We start from the raw sequence: 19,633 nt of genomic DNA, 5'->3' as shown, positions 1-19,633 counted from the left end.
GAAATATCCTTTCATATTTATGGCACACTGTACAGTACGAGCATTGTCTGTATATCAGACGCGTTCACACCTGCTGGAAATGTTTGGTTTAGATGAAGAAGGCATGACGCAGAAAGTATAAAACGATTGTAATTCAACGTTTTCGAGCTTTTCACCAGAAATAAAACTGCTTTTATTTCACGAGAAGTAACAGGAAGTCCGCTCCCATATTAGTACTAGCTTCACAGAGGCGCAGTTTCATGCAGATAAGAGGATAGTTGACAGCTGATGCTTGATAAATTGATGTCTCCCTTACTGTAGCTGATAGTTATAATTTATCACTGTTTATACTATTATTGTCATTTTGTACATGTTTCAGGTGTCTTTGTGTGTCTGTGTTGCTTAAGAGGGCTGTCAACTTTTATTTTGAAAATACCGCTTTTATTTTGACATTCTGTGTTTTGCTGTGCTGTTCCGGAGAGTGAGAAGTAAACATGAGAAGGTGAAGAAGCACATGTGCTGTAGTTAAAGTGTTTAAGTGTTCAAGAATCATCCGAAGACCAGAGATAATTCCTCCTTTACACGGCACGCAGCCAACGAGGTGATTAATGTGTTTTTTCCGTATTTACTTTGCCGAGTATTTTCATGTTTATGTTTACTTTTCTGATGTAATCATTAATATTGTGTGTATATGTGTATGTTATAGTTTTCACGGTGGATTTGGAGGGAGCTTCAAATAAACCAGTACCAAGAAAGCCACTTGTTTTGTTCGTGCCTCGAACACTTACTGCCGGTGTTTGTTGCACTTACAGCAGTGAACAGCTGTAGAACTCACTGCTGTATTCACACATGAAGTCAATCTGACATTACACGGACTTTGTACTGTACTGCACTTTGACTTTGTGTGGCAGGATAAAGTCCGTTTAATGTCCGGTCCGACTGCTTCAGTCTTCATTTTCACATACAGAACATTTCAGGGCTGAAATCGGCTGCAATGCATGAAAGGGGCTTTGGTGATCGTCATTATTTAAACCTTAGTCCAGTTTTAGGCTCGAAAAATACAGTAGACCCTGGTGAGTGTCACTGAAAATACTGATATGCCTGTATGTGTTTGACGGCTGTTTTGTAGATAAGGTCACTACCTCAATGTATATCAGAGTCTAAATAAATGTTGAATGGATGCCTGGGAAGGTTAACACTTTATTTCAGTTAACTAAAGATGGTATAATTTATATTTGTATTAAAACCAGCTGATCTGTAAGAGTAGAGAATCATTCAGACCTTGGATTAACTCATAGTTTCCTAAAATACTCTTCATTGTCTGGGACATGCAACCCTGTCTCCTTCACGTAACACAATCGGTTTCCAATTCATGTTGTGGTAAAGATCTGCCTGGATCATGTTCACTGACTGAAACACATTTATCCAGCACATTTCTAGAGCAGTGTTTCCTAAATTGGATGCTGTTAGATTACTCATCATTGATCATCTAGTGTGTGTTTTAAATAATTTATCATCACATTAAAACAAAAGAAATCAGCAATATTTAAATTAACTATGTTCCTAAACCAGCCAACATTATCTGTAACCCAAGGCATCTTGGTATGCTGAGTATAACCCCAAACTCACCTTGACCCTAACCATAATATAACCATAACCTAACCTCAACTTCACCTTGACCCTATCCAGTTATCTCTGCTGGGCCTAACCATAATATAACCATAGGTTAAACCTGTAACACTGTTTTAACAGCAGGGAAACACTAACAGATAGGTTTTAGCTGCTTTCCATCATTATTATTGTCTGTGTGCATTCACTGTGGTATTACATGTTTATTAATTAATATTTCAAGGCAAGGGATGTTGTCCTGCCTCTCCACGTCAACCAGCTCACATGTCCCATTAAAATGCCACAAACCTTTTGGGGTTGTGGTGGGGGGTGGGGGAGTTCATATTAATTATAATGCCATTTTAATTGAAGAAAATTAAAGAAATCCATTTAACAAATTCATGTTTTTTTGTTGTTAATATGTTTTATTGAGCATCAACAGTACAACATGTTCACCAAGTGAGGACTGAAGAAAGACATGAAACAGTGCACAGTTCAATGCAACTGAGAATATATACACTTTATCTATCAAGAATACATCACATTGTCACAATCATTTCATGAGAAGAAGTAAAATGGGCCACCGTGTATATTCTATGTCATATGCTTCAAGTCACTTTCTTCTTTATTCAAACACCAAATGCTGCCAACCTACATGAAATATGTATGTTCAGGAAATTTCTGCTGTCAGTCAGCCTGGTGAAGACAGTTTGATCTCAGCTCATCAGTAGCTGCTGACAGAACAGCTGTTATTATTAGTTTTGATGTGGATTTCATTCATTGCAGTAATGAATGGTGAGATTGCACATTCAAGATTGACCAACATGTATGACATGTCCACACAGAGCAAAAGCAAATATGAGGTATGAAAAAGCACACACCTTTAATAAACATTTGAATCCTCATTTGTAAGTTTCATTTTCACAATTCACTTTTAATGATTAAAGGATTTGTGGAAAATAAGCATTAAAAATAAACCCAGATTGTTGAAAAACCTAGTATTATTCAATATAAGTCATTATGTATGTTATGAGATTGCTGTTAAAATATCACACATTTGCTTTCCTTTGGTATTCCAGTCTGAGCCAGAGATTCCCATCACCATCGCAATGTCATCAAAAGTCTTCAACATGGAGAAGCAGCTGCAGAGTGGCACATCAACGAGCCTTGGCCCTGCCCTCTCCTTTGTCAAGGTAAGATGTTACATTGAGAAAACGCAGGGAAACATACACAGGCATAGGCAAGCACATGTAGTTAAAACATGCAGAGACACATAGACACACTTTAAAACCCAATAAATAAAATGTATTTAGTGAGAAAGCTTACTATTCAGAGAGTATGCAGATATATACTGCATAACACAGGCTGGCTGTGGCTCATGCGGTAGAGTGGTTGTTCACCAATCAGAAGTTTGGTGGTTCGATTCCCAGCTCCTCCAGTCCACATGTTAACCCCCTGTTACTGTGCCAACAGTGTGTGAATGTGTATGAATGATTAGCTTCCTTCTGATGAGGAAGTGAATGAGACATGTAAAAGTGCTTTGAGTGGTCATAATGACTAGAAAAGTCCATTTACACACAAACCAGAGTGACATATACATCACTAATTTGTATAAAGTTATACACACACGTCATGATCACTTCTGGGGACATAAACTAACATTAATTTCCTGGAGACTTGACTGCCACTAACCCCAATGCTCACTCTAAACTTTAACCTCTGACCCAAAAATGAGCTTTTTCTGAATTGGGTGGCTTTTGTTCCTAATTGGTTAAGCTGTGACCTAAATCTGAAATTGACACTTTAAGTTTGTTGTGTTTTAAGGCTCTGCAGGAAGTGAATGCAAAACTTAAAGAGCATTATCCTGAGAGTCAGGAGCTCTTTAAGGTCTTACTCATCAACGACAGTCCATCAGACTTTGACAGACTCAACAACGCTATCAAAATACAAAGTGAGTATCTGATACATCCAAACAAGACAACTTCAGGGATGATGGAGTTTTATCAGCAAATTTCAAACACATTTCGAATACAGATGGCTTATCAGCAACCATGCAGTGTCTGAAAGAACCATGGCAGAGGGAAAAATTCACACAGACAATCTCAGGCACTTTTCTTTCAAATTATTCTTGGCTCACTCTCCTTTTCACTCTTCCATCTTTTCGCACATCAACCTGATGTATGAGATCTGTCATTTAAAGTCTCAAGTTCTCTGTCAGTATTAAGATCATAGCATTACAAAATACTATTTCAACTGATGTTGGATTAGGCCAATTCAACAATAGGAAACCATTCATCCCTGTTTAAACATAAGATTAAAGATAACTGTCTCACCAAATGGCATAAAAGTGTTATGTTTTAGGAAGAATGCATTGCCATTCTTTCTATGATTAATTAACAGTACTATGAAATAGTGTCTTATACATGTCTCTGCAATGCATGTATGCAATGAAGCATTTGTAATTTATTTGTATCAGCTATGTTTGGTCCACTGATTGCAGGCTTGTCATTTATTCTTGTTTGCAGAGTTGGAAGAGCTAATTACTCCCTTGTTAATGGAGAAAGAGTGTCTCATAAATGAATTAAAGAAGAACAATACTCATCTCTACCTGGCTGCTACACCAGGGTTAGAGGTTCAAGAAGCATTGAAGGAAGGTAAGCGTAAAGAGAGTACTAAACAAACAAGCCAAATATTATATTGCTATAAAACATACACAACTATTTTGATTCTGCATGTTAATGTGAATGAATATCTCTGCACCAGGTATAGCAGCAGCTATCATGTACATCCCAGAGACAGCTATGGAAGTGTCAGAGACTCAGCTGCGTGTTGTCTTTGATGGTGATGCCGTCATCTTCTCTGATGAGTCACAGCGTGTTTACGATGATCAAGGAGTGGAAGCATTCCTTGAGCACGACAGGAAAAATGTTGACGTGCCAATGAATGATGTATGGATAGTGACAAATTAATTTATCAATAAATCTCTTACTTTTTACATTATTACCTGTACATATACACATACAGTTTATTTATTCAACACAGCTCAGAATACATAAGTGCTTTTTAAAGGCACCGGCTGCAGAACCAGTGCAATGATTTAACAACTATTAATTAGGAACAGGATTCGGTGCCAGTGGTCCACAGGCTGGTCTGGACTGGTTTTCTATGTTTATAGTTTTACATTGTGAAAGAGACGTTGGTAAATCAGTGGATAATTTTTTGCAGACACAACCTTCACACAAAATTACTCATTTCACTGTCAGCATTTGATCCATTTTCTCCAATTACATGTTGAAAGTCCAGAAGAGCTGCATGATTGAATCGCCTTATCCCTGTACAAGTTAGCATTTTAGTGCCATTAAACTGGACATTTTTTCCATAATCTCATAACAAGTCTGTTTAATAATCAAGTTAGTATTAGGCTGCAACACTACATCAGCTACATATACAGTAAATATTGTATAGATAGATAATATAGCATACAGCATAAATTGCAACTTGCTTTTTTCATTGTCATCTTGCTCTCCTTCTGTGTCATTGTGAGCATGAATGTAACACTTAGATTGTCATGGTTCATGGTAGGCCTATACCATTTATTATCTTTAGAAGATCATCTGTCAGAATAGTCAAAAAATGCAGAAATACAATTTATATGATCTTACAGTATGTATACTCTTAACTTACTTTTCTGTTTTGACCATAAACAACAAAAACATGTCTTATGTCATTGTTCCTCTTCTCTCTTCCTTCCTTAGGGGCCATTCAAGAGATTTCTGGAAGTTTTAAAAAAACTGCAGATTAAGTTGCGCAATAAAGGCCTGACCAGGAACTGCCCCATTCGTACTTACCTGGTGACATCTCGTAGTGCAGGCTATGACGGGTACAGAGCCTTACACACTCTGCGCTCATGGGGTCTGGAGATTGATGAGGCTGTCTTTCTAGGGGGGTCTAAGAAAGGCCCCACGCTGGAGAAAATAAGGCCCCACATCTTCTTCGATGACCAGGGCAGTCATATTAAAAATGCATTGCAGTTTGGCATTGTGTCATGTCATGTGAAATGTAGCTCAGAGTAAGCAACAGGCAAATTAATGTAATTGGAAGGCAACAGTTGATTATGTTATAACTGATAAAAAAAATGTAAACTACAATAATATATCCCCATTATGCATCAACAATGTAACAAACACAAATGTAAGATGATTTAAAGTACAATCATGTGTGTGTATAATGTAATGACAAGTCCATAAAAGTCCATAAAATAGAAACACAAAAGGCAGTGGAACACCTGAATCAGCAGGTAAGACACGGATAGGACAACAAAAGGGATAAAGACACTTTATAAAGGCCTGTTTGTAAAATAAATAAATAAAACAAAAAAATGTTGTGGAGTAATTTAAAAATATGAGACCTGTGTTATTTGGCTGTGTCTATTTGTCATAAATATATTGTGCACTAGTGATTTATATTTATTGTCAATGTAGAAAATAATTTGACTTTCTCCTCCTTTGCCTCATTTTTCTCTGTAGGTAACAGTCATAATCTATCAGAACTCTTGCTTTGCTCTCGTGTTCACAAGGGATTGAATCATTTGGTTAAATTATATATTAGATAATTATGTTGGATTCACCCAATTCAAAATGTAAACATCTTTACATTTACTTAAAGGTATAGACATAAAGACAATTATTTCAAAGAATGGCTAATTTTAGGGTAGTCAGCACACGGGTCAATGACGTATAAGGATTTAGAAAAACTCAATTGTAGAATAATAAAAACAAGCATATCTAATGCAGTAGTTCAAACATTCAGAATGTTGTGTACCTGAAGCTCCATATTATAAGTTTGAAATTAAGTGATTTTAGTGGGTTTTTCAAGATTAATTGGCACTGGCCTTTAAAAAGAGTCATGTGGTGCGACCACGATTCATCTTGAAATAAATTAATTTAGTTAACATGCTTCACATCTTTTTTTTTTACAAGTTTTCAGTAATATAAAGTGTTTGGAAACAAAGTATTTGCATTTTTTAAAAATCTTTGTAAATGATGGTCTTTTATTTATATAAGACATTTCAAGATGAATCATGGTCGCACCAAATGACTTTTTTTTCAGGCCAGTGCCAATTAATCTTGAAAAACCCCCACTAAAATCACTTTCAAATTGTAATATGAATTGTCAGGTACACAACATTCTGAATGTTTGAACTACTGCATTAGATATGCTTGTTTTTATTATTTAAAATTGAGTTGTTGAAAATCCTTATACGTCATTGACCCACACATGAATGTAACGGCTGACGTGAGCAGGGACTTAAAAGCAGACTCGTGCTCGGTGGTAACAGAAAAACAGTCCTTTAATGAAGCCAACGTTGGTACACAGACGATCAGTCAGCGGAGGCAAAGGTACAGAAACGGCAGGCAAAAATCAGGGTCAAAAGGTGGCAACAGGTGAAAAACACAAAAAGACTCACAAGGGAAATGAGTCAAAGTCGGCTTTATTGTCAATTTCTTCGGAATCGAGAAGACGTTTCTCACTATCCCACGATGAAACATAAAGTGCACAGGCACAACAGATAAGACAGATGTTTCCTAACACTGAAGGTTCATTAAAGTGCACAACAGATAAGACTTTTACTAATAATAATAGAAAAAGAAAAAATAGAATAGATAGGCAGTAAGATAAAATAAGATTTTGGAGCCTACTTTTGTATACTGTATGTAGGAAGTAGCAGCATAAGTTTCTGTATAGTTAAGTTGTGGTAGTGCAAAAAGGCAGTAATAGCAGCAAAAAAAGTTCTGTAAGATTTTTTTTTTTTTTTCAATGGTGCCCCGGTAGAATGAGATCAGGATGGGTGTGGGAGCTTTCGCTCTCTTGACCTTGCGCAGGAAATGAAATGAAAGAAAGGCTTGGATGCTGTCACTGGGGAACAAGAAGAACTGGCACAGAGGGTAGGAAACAAACAGACTAAATACTCTACAGGGAGGGGAGACAATGAGACACAGATATAACACAGGGCAGGAAGTGAAGGACCTGACGAGAGAGAGAGAGCGATCTCTGTTGTACAAGCTTTTGGAAAGTGGGGTTGGAGGAACAACACATGACATCATAAACTCAATGTACACAAACAACAAGTGCGCCATTAAGATTGGCAAAAAACACACAGACTTCTTCTCCCGAAGCCGGGGGGTTAGACAGGGATGCAGTTTGAGCCCAACCCTCTTCAACATATACATTAATGAATTGGCAAAGTCACTAGAGCAGTCTGTAGCACCTGACATCACTCTAGTAGACACACAGATCAAATGCCTACTGTTCGCAGATGACCTGGTGTTGCTGTCTCCCACTAAAGAAGGATTACAGCAACACCTTGATCTTCTACACAACTTCTCCCAAACCTTGGCCTTAACAGTAAATCTGACCAAGACAAAAATTATGATATTCGAAAAAGGACCCAGCCTCCACCACCACAAATACAAATTCTTCCTAGATAAGACGGCATTAGAACATACAAAAAACTACACCTACCTCGGCCTAAACATCAGCACCACAGGTAAATTCAACAAAGCTGTGAAAGACCTGAGAGACAAGGCGAGACAGGCTTTTTACGCCATCAAAAAGAACATCAAATTAGACATCCCAATTCTAATCTGGCTCAAAATATTGGGCAGCGTAATAGAACCCATTTCTCTTTACGGTTGCGAGGTCTGGGATCTACTTGCCAACCAAGATTTTACAAAATGGGATAAACACCAAATTGAGACCCTGCATGCAGAATTCTGCAAATGTCCAACGGAAAACACCGAACAATGCATTCAGACTCCGTCCACAAACACTAGCAGAGCCACCAAACAGAAATCCCATCAGACTAAACAAAATTATTATAAAACAAAAAGAAAACTATCTGACACACTGGAAAGAATTAACCAAAAACCAGAGCAAATTGGAATGTTATCTGGCCCTAAATAGAAAATACACTGTGGCAGAATACCTGATCACTGTGACCGATCCAAAGCTCAGGAAATCATTGACCATGTACAGACTCAGTGAGCACAGCCTCGCCATCGAGAAAGGCCGTCACAGACAGACCTGGCTCCCCAGAGAAGACAGACTGTGCATCCACTGCACACAACACGAGGTGGAGACCGAGCTGCACTTTCTTACCACCTGCCAACAGTACCAAGACATCAGAGACGCGTACTTCCCCCAAATCACAAACATCCACGAACAATTTGAGACCTTAAACAACAACAGAAAGCTTCCATACCTGCTGGGTGAAGTACAGCAATGTAAAAACATAGCAGCCAGATTTGTAAACTGCTGTGACCACAGAAGGACGTCCAGCAGACAGGAAGGACAGACCTAGACCATCTCCTCCTGCTGGACAGTCCCTAACCCTAACCCTCTAAGTCATTTACTTTGTATATATTTTCTTTTTCTTAAGCCTTTGTATAGTGAAAGCCCTATTTTCCAATTTAATTATAATTATTTTATTCCTGTATTTTCTCTTTAGACATTTATCTACTGTTTTGTTTTTTGTTTTTGTTGCTTTATGTCACACTTGCTTTGTCAATGTAAACTTATGTTTCCCATGCCAATAAAGCCCTATTGAATTGAATTGAATTGAATTGAATTGAATTGAATTGAATTGAATTGAATTGAATTGAATTGAATTGAATTGAATTGAATTGGTGCTATGGGACAAATATCTGTAGCCCTGGTATAGAAATAAGAGTAGGGGCTAAAATAATTTATTTTATTCCAAATAAAAACTGAAAGTAATTTAGTTTTAAATAAAGTGAAATTTAAATAGTTACATAATGGATCAAAGTAGGTGCGAATTCAAAGGTAAATATTTAGGGTTAAAACACAAATTGCAGACAGCAGACATGATCCACAGCAGACATGATCCACAGCTTTGGAGATTTATTGTAGACTGTGTATATGCCACAATAGGACACGTATTAGGTTGAGTAAGTGTGTGTATGTAGTCTTTAAGCTGTGATGACTTCAGCGCTCCTTACCCTGCTCATTATATAGGCAGGCTTTTTCACAACCACCGTACTTGAGTACAGCCAACAGAGCCTTAGTGTGGACACTTAAATCTTCTTGTTTATGACTCCACATATTTTCATGTACTGGCTTTCACAAAACAGTTTCATCCTTTCCTTTCTGTTACAGTAACTGCTAAATAGGGTGTTTAAAGGGGACATATGCTTTTTTATTGTTTTCTGTTATGTATATGCTGTTACGATGTCAAAAATGTTTTGGTAACATGGTCAAAGTTCCAAAACGTGAGGTTAATATAATAATGTTTTTCTACCTTGCAGAGTCAGACAAGCTAACATCAGCTCATCACGCACGGCAACAAATGGCCGTCTGTTCCAATAGCCTTGATTGCCAAGGTTTTGCCATGTGTTGTTTTCGTTGTCCACTCTCTTATTTCAAGTCAGATTTTGGTTGATGTAACCTTGATAGTTACTCAGACCTATTTGAGAAAGAGTGGGCTCTTTGAGAGGCAGGTGTTAAAACTGAAAGACTACATACTGTACAGGGTCAGCATGCATTAAATATGGAGCTTTTTGAACTGATATTATTGCAAAGATATTCCAGTAGAGTCGCAGAATAAAAATATAATCCTGTCGTAGTTTTCGTGCAATTTATTTTCATTAGATTAGAATTGGATAGTAGGAAAAGTATCCTAACAGTACTAAAGACTTTCAGTTTAATTGGGCTCAAACATATAATGGCTTCTTGAACAATGTTTTAAGCAGAGTGTGAGGCACACACATGAAAACAATTTTAATTCAGGTTAATCAGATTTATAGCACTACAGAGCAAACACAATTTTTAATCGTCTCCCATCTTGTAAAGAGTAAATCAGGTGAATATTTATACTGTAAATCCTTAGTTGGTTACAGTCAGGAAGTTGAGTTAGGGTTAGGGTTACTTTGGAAATGTAATAGGTTACAGATTACTAGTTACCCTATTTAAAATGTAATAAGTAATGTAACTATTTCAATTACTTAATCAAAGTAATGTAACTTATTACATTTGATTACTTTTTTAATAACTTTTCTAATCTTTCAACTGTACGTGTAAGCCCACCAAAATCTAAGTTCAGGTGTTTTTCATGGATACTGACATGATTTATAAGAGAGATCATTCAGCATTATCATTATCATCATTTAGTTCATGTAGATTTTGGAATATAAAATAAAGATATTTTACGGAAAAAGTCTGGCATGGGCTTAATTGGTACTGTGACACCATGTAAGCCCATGTATGTATGTAAGTCATTAATTTTTTTTTTTTTTTTTTATTTTTTTTTACAGCTGGTGAACATAACAGCATTGCACTGTTATGTTTGAGCCCTTTTCTAATTTTTGAACAAAATGCTTTTTAAATTTCCAGCACAGGAACATGTTTTTGTCCATAGACACCCACGCTCAGGCAGGTTGTTTTGCTTTGAGCAACAATGTGGATTAATTTAATTGGCAGACTTGGGGCACTGCAAATTCAAAGAACCAACCAAAACCATCAGAATAGCATCAAACGGCTTTAATAATGGCCTTGATTGGAAATGACAAAAGAGGGCATTGTGCACATCAAAAACATGCAAAGCAACAAAATGAATATTATTCAACATATAGCCTAAGCTTTTTACAGAATGATTCAGATGTAACCCCCTTTATTATCATCAACATTTTACACATGAGTACTCGTAATTTAATTCCACATTTTTACTCAGTAATTGTAAGGATTACAGTAACAGTTAAATTACATAATACTGTTACATTTAACTAGTTACTCCCCACTGACTACAGTTACGTTACAAATGGTTGATATCAGCCATCCTGCAACTCCTCCAGCGCCGGCCGTAAGTACACTTCCTGCTCCTGAAAAACCAGCTGCACCTACAAGAGATAAATATGAGGAATACCAAGAAATCATCAGCTCTCTGTTCATCAGTTCAAGTTTTATTTACAAAAGGATGTCTACATTAACAGTTTGGACTGTGCAGTGGTGCCCTGCATGTGTACATAGTACAATAAAAGCAAGATTGAATATTTAAACATTCAAAACTGCAAATAAATGAAGGATAAAATAAGAAAAGGGTAAATAGGGCATTAGTTTAGGTTGTGGAAAAATCCTTATTTTTTTGTGTCGGCCCAATGTTTTCAATGTATTAGTAATAGCTGGAGATAGACTTTCATTAAGATGAATAATATAAATAAAAATATAATAGTAATTTACCCAGTGACTGGAGCCATGACACCAAACCCCCGGCTACCACACCTCCTCCATTAGCAACTGCAAAATATGCCATCAGCTTGGCAGCAAGTGAGCCTGCTGCTATCCCAGCTGAGGTGAAACCCAGGGAGGCCAGGAGAGCAGGAGTCAAGACCACAGCCCCGACCCCACCTGGACAAGAGCACAACAGAAGTAACATTCTATTAATGAGAGTATAACATTTGGGGGATTTTTCCCCCTCAATTACTTAGAACATTTTCAAAAATAGCAATTACTGCATCATTTATTGCTGGAAAAGGACTTCATGCTCTCAAAACATTTAACTCATCTGGCAAAAGTAAATAAATCGATCAACTGCTGCGTCGCTGCAAAAAGATGACATCCTTTTACTATTATTTAGATCAAGACAATCAAATGTATTGCATTTAAACATTTTAATTGTGCTGTGAGAATGTTGAACTATGAATTTAAGAAAGTGCACACAATGTTTTGAGTTTCATAATTTTCATTTGACATTGTGCCAAAGCAACTGAGATCACATTAACGGGTTCAAAAACCTTTAAACATTAAATCCAGAGATTTTGCAAATGTCTTACCTCCAGCTGTAACAATTATCTTACCTGTCAATAAAACACACAAAAAGCAAAAATGAGCATCTTAATTCACCATGAGCTATCATGAGCATAATGTACAATGTAGAACAAAATAACAGAAACACACAGAAAAATCAGAATTATGTCCATGAATGTCTTGCACCAGTGCATACTAGTAGGGTTCCCAACACACCACTCTTATTTAGCATATACCTGACCTGACTTTTGGATTTTGTTAAACATGTGTGAGGTGAATGAAAAAAATCCAACAATATAATAGAAATAGATTTAGGTTTTATCATGGTTATTAAACATTTCAGTGCAGGAACTGCTCTAATAAGGGGAAAGTTGCCTGATGGATGAACACAGAGTCACAGTGTTATAAAAGAGGACATGCACAACTGGGCAACTTTAGATCTTTAGGTCTAGTCGTTGTGTGATAAACTGACAGGGTCAGTGTTTGTTAAAGTAAACCTGCCAGCGAGCAGGTTAGTTACACAGTTACTACAATAACTGACATGTGAGCAGGCACGTAGCCAGTAATGAGCCTGGGCAGCACTGGCCCAGTGTTTGATAAAAATACATTTTTAACACTAAATATTATTAAAATGTATGTTGGGAAATAAATAATTATAAACTTGATTTATTATTGACTTGATGTCAGTGTTGAATATGTAGTAAAACAGAACTGTTGAAATAAGTTGCAGAAACTCTCTGAAATGTACTTGGTTCCTGAGCTGCCTTCAGCCAATAACTGGCTTTCAAGGTGATGTAACATTGATTAAAACACTGGCTAAACGTTTGTAATGTGTTATTTGAAAATAGTCAAAGAAGAAGAAACTCCAATGCCTCCATTCAGCCCACAACAAGGTCAGCACGGTCACTCCCGCCCTTGTTACAATACATACATAACCTATGTAGGCTATATATGGTGTGAATTTGGTTGTCGACTGCTGTTGCAAATCAAATTGCCCTCGGGGACAATAAAGACTTTCTAATCTAAAAATATTCTTTTCTGTCTTGTGTGAGCCTCAAAAATAGAGCCTGTGCATAAAGATTAGAAATGTCTCTGTATTGTCTCTAGCCTACAAAAACTGTAGTTATCAACTTGACAGGACAGAGGAAATTCTCCAGAGGAAAAATAATTAAACTTTTAGTTTCTGAAACACAACCTGTACAGCCTTTATTGCTCAATAGTGTTTTACTGTTATTGTCTTTGTGATGCAGTAAACTGGTCACTCATTTTTTAGTTTGTCTGTTTGTTCTTTTTTCTTCTTCTAACCTTTCTTAAATCAATTCTTCTGGGAAAAGGTTGTCCACCCATTGTTGTATTGAATAGACAGAAAATACAATCGGACTTACCTCTTTCTGAAAAGGAAAACACACAGTGTCCATCATCTCAGTAATATAACACTAACCACTTTATGGAACAGACCACATATATTTTCTATGCTGGCTATGAAACAATGGAGTTAAAGAGGCATTTATACTCACAAATGTCTTCCATCTCCATGCCCAAACTTATTAGGTGTGTGTGTCCTGCAGAACAAATGGTCTTCCTGGTCTTGATGCTCATAAACACACTTCACAGTTGCATTGACGAAACTGACTCTCTGGCTCCCTCTTCTGTTCAGATTTTAACATAGTTTTGTTTCTCAGTAATCGAACCATCATTCAGTGTTTAGGTCTCAGTACAGTTTAAGGCAGGTCTGAGCAAAGATAGACATGGACCCTGGTGAGTGTCACTGTTCCTTTGACAATACTGATACATGTCTTTGAAAGTTAATACTTATATGTAACATGTTTCAGTTGATTAATGATTGCATCCTAAAAATCTTTGGTTTTAATGCTTGTTTTGTCTCGTATCTCAGTTACAGCTGCAGCAGGAGCAGGTGAGACTTGATGACTTAGCTACTATTTTTCCAACTCAGTTTAAAGACTTTTCATATTGAAAGTCACTGAACATGCTAACACTTTTATCATGCATTACTAATATTTAGTGCAGGGGCAGATTCTGATAGGGGCGATGTGGGCATCATGCGTGGGCGGCACGTGGCGCACGCACAAAAAAACAAAAAAACAAAAAACGATCGGTTTTCTATCGCTCATTTGTTCGTAACGTATACTTTTTTATAATGTCACTGTGTGTGGAGGAATTAACTTTGTTGGAGTGGTTGCCCTCCTACTTTGTGAACTAGCAGTGTCTGCCTGCTGAGAGCATCTCACAGTCGGAAGTAGCAGATGTGGAGAGGACTGAAAGGCGCGCCGTGCGGAAGAACTGCCACTGATTTAGAGGCATCTCTTCATTTACTAAAGAAAATATTGGAGACCGTATCTCATCATTATGCCTACTGTCTCTCCATCTAATTACAAAAGAGATAACCCTAACCTGACTCCCAACTGCCATAATAAAAATAAAAAAAACATGTTAAATGACAATCATTTAGCTTTTTGTCTTTAATAACTAAATGAGTTGCTCTTGACTGTGACATTAATTGTCCATGTCTCACTAAACTCAAACCACAGCACAGAAAACAAAGTTTTGCATTTTAGTGCTGTCCAACAGAGAGTACCATAAATCTACCAATACTAAGAAGCCTACAAAACACTGATTATTTTTCATGAGAAACTGGTCAAAACAGTATTATGTGCCAGCTATCCTGTAGGCCCAAATCATGAGATTCAGATATCCTAATTAAGAAACCTTTTCTTTGGTGAATACAATAACTTTGTTACATTTTAAATCTGTCTGCTTAGTCAGCACTCTGCCATTAGAAACAAAATTGATTGTGCTGTGTTCTCTTCCATATACAGTAGGAGCTGTTGTGGCGGCCCCTTTTGTTCTGGGGGCAGCAGGTTTCACCTCAGCTGGGATAGCAGCAGGCTCTGTGGCTGCTAAAATGATGTCAGTTGCTGCAGTTGTAAATGGAGGAGGAGTGGCAGCAGGAGGTGTGGTGGCTACTCTGCAGTCAGCAGGTAAAAGCCATAAGTGGATATTTTGTCATGGACTTAATTGTTGTATTTTCATGGTAACATGATCACTGCTGGAACAATAATCACAGGGCCATTAAATGCTTTTTAACTTTCAATAACTGCAACAACATCAACATTAAATAATATTTAAGTGGCAAACCTGAAATTTAAACGTCACATCACAAAAGAGATTAGTGTAATACAGGTAAGTACAATATAATGATACTTCTATATATACTAAGATTACAATAATACCACTGTTTCATTTAGTTTTGGGGCTTTTTAGCTAATAAGTTGTTCAAATCCGTTTATGTCTTTTTGAGAATCGTCCAATATGTGTTATATCACTGCAGGTGCGGCTGGTCTGTCAGGAGCTGCCTCTGCAGTTGTGGGTGGTGCTGGAGCAGCAGTGGGATGGCTGGCTAGCTTCATCAGCTGAAAATCCTGACAGAATAATGTATAAGGAATAATAAATACGCTTATCTGATGGAAACAATTGGAAATTCTATTAATGAAGCAGAGCGTTTGTGTTTTGAAATGTTTCCTTATATGCATTTAAATGAAATGCAGCTGAAAAGAATTTACTGGTTTATTATCTTGTTTTTTAAATGTAGGTAACAGTAATAATCTATCAGTGATAATTAGATTAGAATATGAAAGTTTGTTCTGTATACAGGTTTGAAGGAGCAGCTAAACTGGTTTTGCAACTCTTCAGTATTTGCAAAATTGTATTGTGTGTGTCTGGACACAGTATCACTGAACTATCAATGTTGTACCTGTTGTTAATAAGGTTGAAGGGTTAGGGTAATATTAATCCTAGATTTGCCAATGAAAAAACAGAATTTCAACCCTGTTTCTTTAAGATCAAAAGATCAGAAGATAAAATACTTTGGTATCCTATTTTCAGATTAAATAACAAAATCATATTTAAAAAATGGTTTTGTCACTCACGTTTTCCAATTTTCATTTTGAAATAGGAAATCAATTGAGACAAAAGGACATAGATTCAGGATATACTTAAGATATTTGTGCATATATATATATTAGATTTTTATGTCAAAGCAACATTACCTATAGTGTTAATATAGCATATATAATATAGTATATGCTGTATAACGTAGTGTGGAAATTAACTGTGGAATTTAACATTTTGAGAATCATGATTTTCATTAAACAAAGTAGCTAACTAACTAGTCTGAGAGATACAATACAAACATCTATACACATATCTTCTTACTCCAGTTTCACTGAACCTATCTGGCAAAGGAAGCACTTTGTTATGCTGTTTGCACTAAAAACCTAGAATTCTTGGTCGAGGCATCCATCTACTGCTCATATGATTTGCTGTCAAATTACTTTCTACATTGACATTGAACATAAATCAATAGTGCAGAATATATTTAATATGCTATATTAAAATGGTTAGTACCACTACTGAATAACAACAACAGAGTAATGACTTCATTTTGCATGCATTTTATTTTGACCTAATTAGAATTGGACTGTAACTTTCCAAAAACACAAAAGCTTTATTTTAATTGTCTTCAGATTCATCATTACATTATATGCATATTTCTCACTGTATTTTAAATCAGCATACATATGTATCTTTGATGCATTATGGGGATATATTATTCCAGTTTCCATCAGTTATAACATAACCAATTGTTGCCTCCCATAATTACATTAATTTGCCTGTTGCTTACTCTAAGCTTTCACATGACATGACACAATGCCAATCTGCAATGCATTTGTAATATGACGGTCCTGGTCATCGAAGAAGATGTGGGGCCTTATTTTCTCCAGCACGGGACCTTTCTTAGACCCCCCTAGAAAGACAGCCTCATCAATCTCCAGACCCCATGAGCGCAGAGTGTTTAAGGCTCTGTAACCGTCATAGCCTGCACCACGAGATGTCACCAGGTAGGTACGAATGGGGCAGTTCTTGGTCAGGCCTTTATTGTGCAGCTTCCTCTTCAGTTTTTCTAAAACCTCCAGGAATCCTTTGAACGGCCCCTAAAGAAAGGAAGGAGAAGAGGAGTAAAGACATATCATAGTTGTTTTGTTTTTTTCATTCATGTCATACTGTAAGATTGTATAAATTATATTTCTGTGTTTTTAGACTATTCTGACATAGATTATTTTATAAAGCTTAAAGGATGGTATACCATGAACCATGACAATGTAAGTGTTTCAGTCATGATCATTGAACTGGAGCAACCTTCCACAAGAGACACTATATATGATTTACTATATATTATTTGGCCCAACTCTGGCAACGTTCACATACTGTAACAATGTAAACTGTGTGTTCCCCACAGCCTTTGAACTGTAATCATCCATGATTATATGTCTCACACTCACATCCTACCCTCTGGGTATTTCTATGTTTTTTATTTTTGTTTAATTACTTAATATACATTTTTATGCAAAACACTTCAAGTTACCTTTAATTATGAAATGTATTGAATTAATAAACTTGCCTTGTGTGTATTGTAATGGGAATTCTTATTATTCATCTTCTCTGATACAAATAACTAACTATGTCATATGATTAGGCGTGTGTGTGTGTGTGTGTGTGTGTGTGTGTGTGTGTGTGTGTGTGTGTGTGTGTGTGTGTGTGTGTGTGTGTGTGTGTGTGTGTGTGTGTGTGTGTGTGTGTGTGTGTGTGAGTGTGTGTGTCATAGTCTGCTGATTGAGTGAACATCATTGAACATTAAGTGAACATCATGTATGTTAAAATCTACTGACTAACCATTGCCCTGATTGTACAACACATTATGATGTGCCTTTTGTGCTTACATTGTTCTGATGGTAGAACAAGGTCATCCTTTTACAAGATAATGTATTGTATATAATCTGACAACTTCTCCTGCTCTGGGCTCTTTCTTGCCATCTCACACTTGAGACAGCAAAGAGTCCGTCTGCAGGCGACCGAATAAACTCTCAGAAAGACAATGAACAACTTTGTGCTTCTTAATATAAAATTTCCAGAACAGTATACATGTAGATAATTAGAGACTGCTGCTCAGGTATCTAATTAATTGAGTGAGTTGTTGCTAGCTATATGTATATTGAACAGGTAATAATGTGTAAATGTATCATATTTATTTATAAATTAATTTGTCACTATCCATACATCGTTCATTGGCACGTCAACATTTTTCTTCTCGTGCTCAAGGAATGCTGCCAGTCCATGATCTCTGAAAACATTCTCCGACTCATCAGAGAAGATGACGGCATCACCATCAAAGTCAACACGCAGCTGAGTCTCTGACACTTCCACTGCTGTCTCTGGGATGTTCATGATAGCTGCTGCTATACCTGGTGCAGAGATATTCATTCACATTAACATGCAGAATCAATGCTGTATGCTGTAGCTTTATAACATGTGGCTTGTTTGTTTAGTCTCTTTACACTTACCTTCCTTCAATGCTTCTTGAACCTCTAACCCTGGTGAAGCAGCCAGGTAGAGATGAGTATTGTTCTTCTTCATTTCACTTCTTACATTTCACTCTGCAGCTGCTTCTCCATGTTGAAGACTTTTGATGACATTGCGATGGTGATGGGAATCTCTGGCTCAGACTGGAATACCAAAGGGAGCAAATGTGTGATATTTTAACAGCAATCTCACATTAAAGTGTCTTGTTCCAACAGTTACTTTAACAACAGCTATTGAAGCTTGCAATAGGCCTCAATAGTTAAGAAGACACACATTTAAAATTACTTTGATATGAGCCACTGTTACCTTCAAGGCCAAAGCTTTATTTTCTTCAACAACTTAGTAAAGATTCAAGTTTATCCTGAATGCAGGAGTCAAAATTAAACCAGTGTAGCAGCATTTTAGTATGTCTGGTTTACCCCTGATGTTACTGATGTTCCGATTACAGCAATGTGCTAGCATTTCAGGAATAGTTGTTTGGGTTCATAAATGGAGGGAGTGACCTTGTGACTGACCAGTGCGAGGCCCTATTGTATCTGTAAGGATTCTTCTTTTTTTTGTTTTTATTTTTTTTTCTGTCACAATGACGGCCTTTTTGACAGCCTAAACGTTCCCCAAAACTCACCAAATTGTGTACGCAAGCCAGATCTGGCGAAAATTTTGATATTTAATGGTTTGCATTAATGGGCGTGGCAAAATAGCTCTATAGCGCCCCCTTGACAAATGAATAAAATTGAGCCCCTCGCCACAGATTGACGTAGACAAATGAAACTCGGTACACATGTACATC

General features: G+C 36.9%; 4 protein-coding genes across 4 annotated transcripts; 2 read left to right on the top strand and 2 right to left on the bottom strand.

Moving 5' to 3' along the window:
* Positions 1 to 453: 453 nt before the first annotated feature.
* Positions 454 to 5,981, top strand: LOC134000642 (cytosolic 5'-nucleotidase 1A-like). Its single transcript, XM_062440056.1, has 7 exons — positions 454 to 580; positions 2,374 to 2,450; positions 2,667 to 2,780; positions 3,412 to 3,538; positions 4,113 to 4,241; positions 4,351 to 4,535; positions 5,343 to 5,981. The coding sequence occupies exons 2-7, from the start codon at positions 2,376 to 2,378 to the stop codon at positions 5,658 to 5,660; spliced, it is 948 nt and encodes a 315-aa protein (XP_062296040.1). The 5' UTR covers positions 454 to 580; positions 2,374 to 2,375; the 3' UTR covers positions 5,661 to 5,981.
* A 5,146-nt stretch (positions 5,982 to 11,127) lies between these two features.
* On the bottom strand, positions 11,128 to 13,970 carry LOC134001329 (interferon alpha-inducible protein 27-like protein 2). The gene is made up of 4 exons (XM_062440895.1): positions 13,923 to 13,970; positions 12,432 to 12,455; positions 11,839 to 12,006; positions 11,128 to 11,498 (listed from the first exon to the last, which is right to left on the bottom strand). The coding sequence occupies exons 1-4, from the start codon at positions 13,939 to 13,941 to the stop codon at positions 11,389 to 11,391; spliced, it is 321 nt and encodes a 106-aa protein (XP_062296879.1). The 5' UTR covers positions 13,942 to 13,970; the 3' UTR covers positions 11,128 to 11,388.
* Positions 13,971 to 14,075: 105 nt separating this feature from the next.
* On the top strand, positions 14,076 to 15,917 carry LOC134000645 (interferon alpha-inducible protein 27-like protein 2A). The gene is made up of 4 exons (XM_062440058.1): positions 14,076 to 14,163; positions 14,300 to 14,320; positions 15,243 to 15,404; positions 15,755 to 15,917. Exons 1-4 carry the CDS (start codon positions 14,154 to 14,156, stop codon positions 15,838 to 15,840), a joined length of 279 nt encoding a protein of 92 aa, XP_062296042.1. The 5' UTR covers positions 14,076 to 14,153; the 3' UTR covers positions 15,841 to 15,917.
* Positions 15,918 to 18,496: 2,579 nt separating this feature from the next.
* On the bottom strand, positions 18,497 to 18,898 carry LOC134001326 (cytosolic 5'-nucleotidase 1A-like). Its single transcript, XM_062440891.1, has 2 exons — positions 18,825 to 18,898; positions 18,497 to 18,725 (listed from the first exon to the last, which is right to left on the bottom strand). The coding sequence occupies exons 1-2, from the start codon at positions 18,895 to 18,897 to the stop codon at positions 18,520 to 18,522; spliced, it is 279 nt and encodes a 92-aa protein (XP_062296875.1). The 5' UTR covers position 18,898; the 3' UTR covers positions 18,497 to 18,519.
* Between the last annotated feature and the right edge of the window lie 735 nt (positions 18,899 to 19,633).

The sequence above is a fragment of the Scomber scombrus genome, chromosome 19 (genome assembly GCF_963691925.1).
Source record: "Scomber scombrus chromosome 19, fScoSco1.1, whole genome shotgun sequence".
Classification (NCBI taxonomy): Eukaryota; Metazoa; Chordata; class Actinopteri; order Scombriformes; family Scombridae; genus Scomber; species Scomber scombrus.
The sequence above is the reverse complement of the archived record's forward strand: the minus strand, read 5'-3'. Positions and strand labels throughout refer to the sequence as shown.

Coding starts and splice junctions, on each gene's coding strand:
- LOC134000642 (XM_062440056.1), top strand. CDS start 2,376: ATGAATGGTGAGATTGCACATTCAAGATTGACCAACATGTATGACATG. Junction 4,242..4,350: donor TCAAGAAGCATTGAAGGAAG/GTAAGCGTAAAG, acceptor TCTCTGCACCAG/GTATAGCAGCAGCTATCATG. Junction 4,536..5,342: donor TTGACGTGCCAATGAATGAT/GTATGGATAGTG, acceptor TTCCTTCCTTAG/GGGCCATTCAAGAGATTTCT.
- LOC134001329 (XM_062440895.1), bottom strand. Junction 12,007..12,431: donor GATAATTGTTACAGCTGGAG/GTAAGACATTTG, acceptor GCTCTTGTCCAG/GTGGGGTCGGGGCTGTGGTC. Junction 11,499..11,838: donor GTCATGGCTCCAGTCACTGG/GTAAATTACTAT, acceptor TATCTCTTGTAG/GTGCAGCTGGTTTTTCAGGA.
- LOC134000645 (XM_062440058.1), top strand. Junction 14,321..15,242: donor TACAGCTGCAGCAGGAGCAG/GTGAGACTTGAT, acceptor TTCCATATACAG/TAGGAGCTGTTGTGGCGGCC. Junction 15,405..15,754: donor GGCTACTCTGCAGTCAGCAG/GTAAAAGCCATA, acceptor ATATCACTGCAG/GTGCGGCTGGTCTGTCAGGA.
- LOC134001326 (XM_062440891.1), bottom strand. CDS start 18,897: ATGAAGAAGAACAATACTCATCTCTACCTGGCTGCTTCACCAGGGTTA. Junction 18,726..18,824: donor TCAAGAAGCATTGAAGGAAG/GTAAGTGTAAAG, acceptor TCTCTGCACCAG/GTATAGCAGCAGCTATCATG.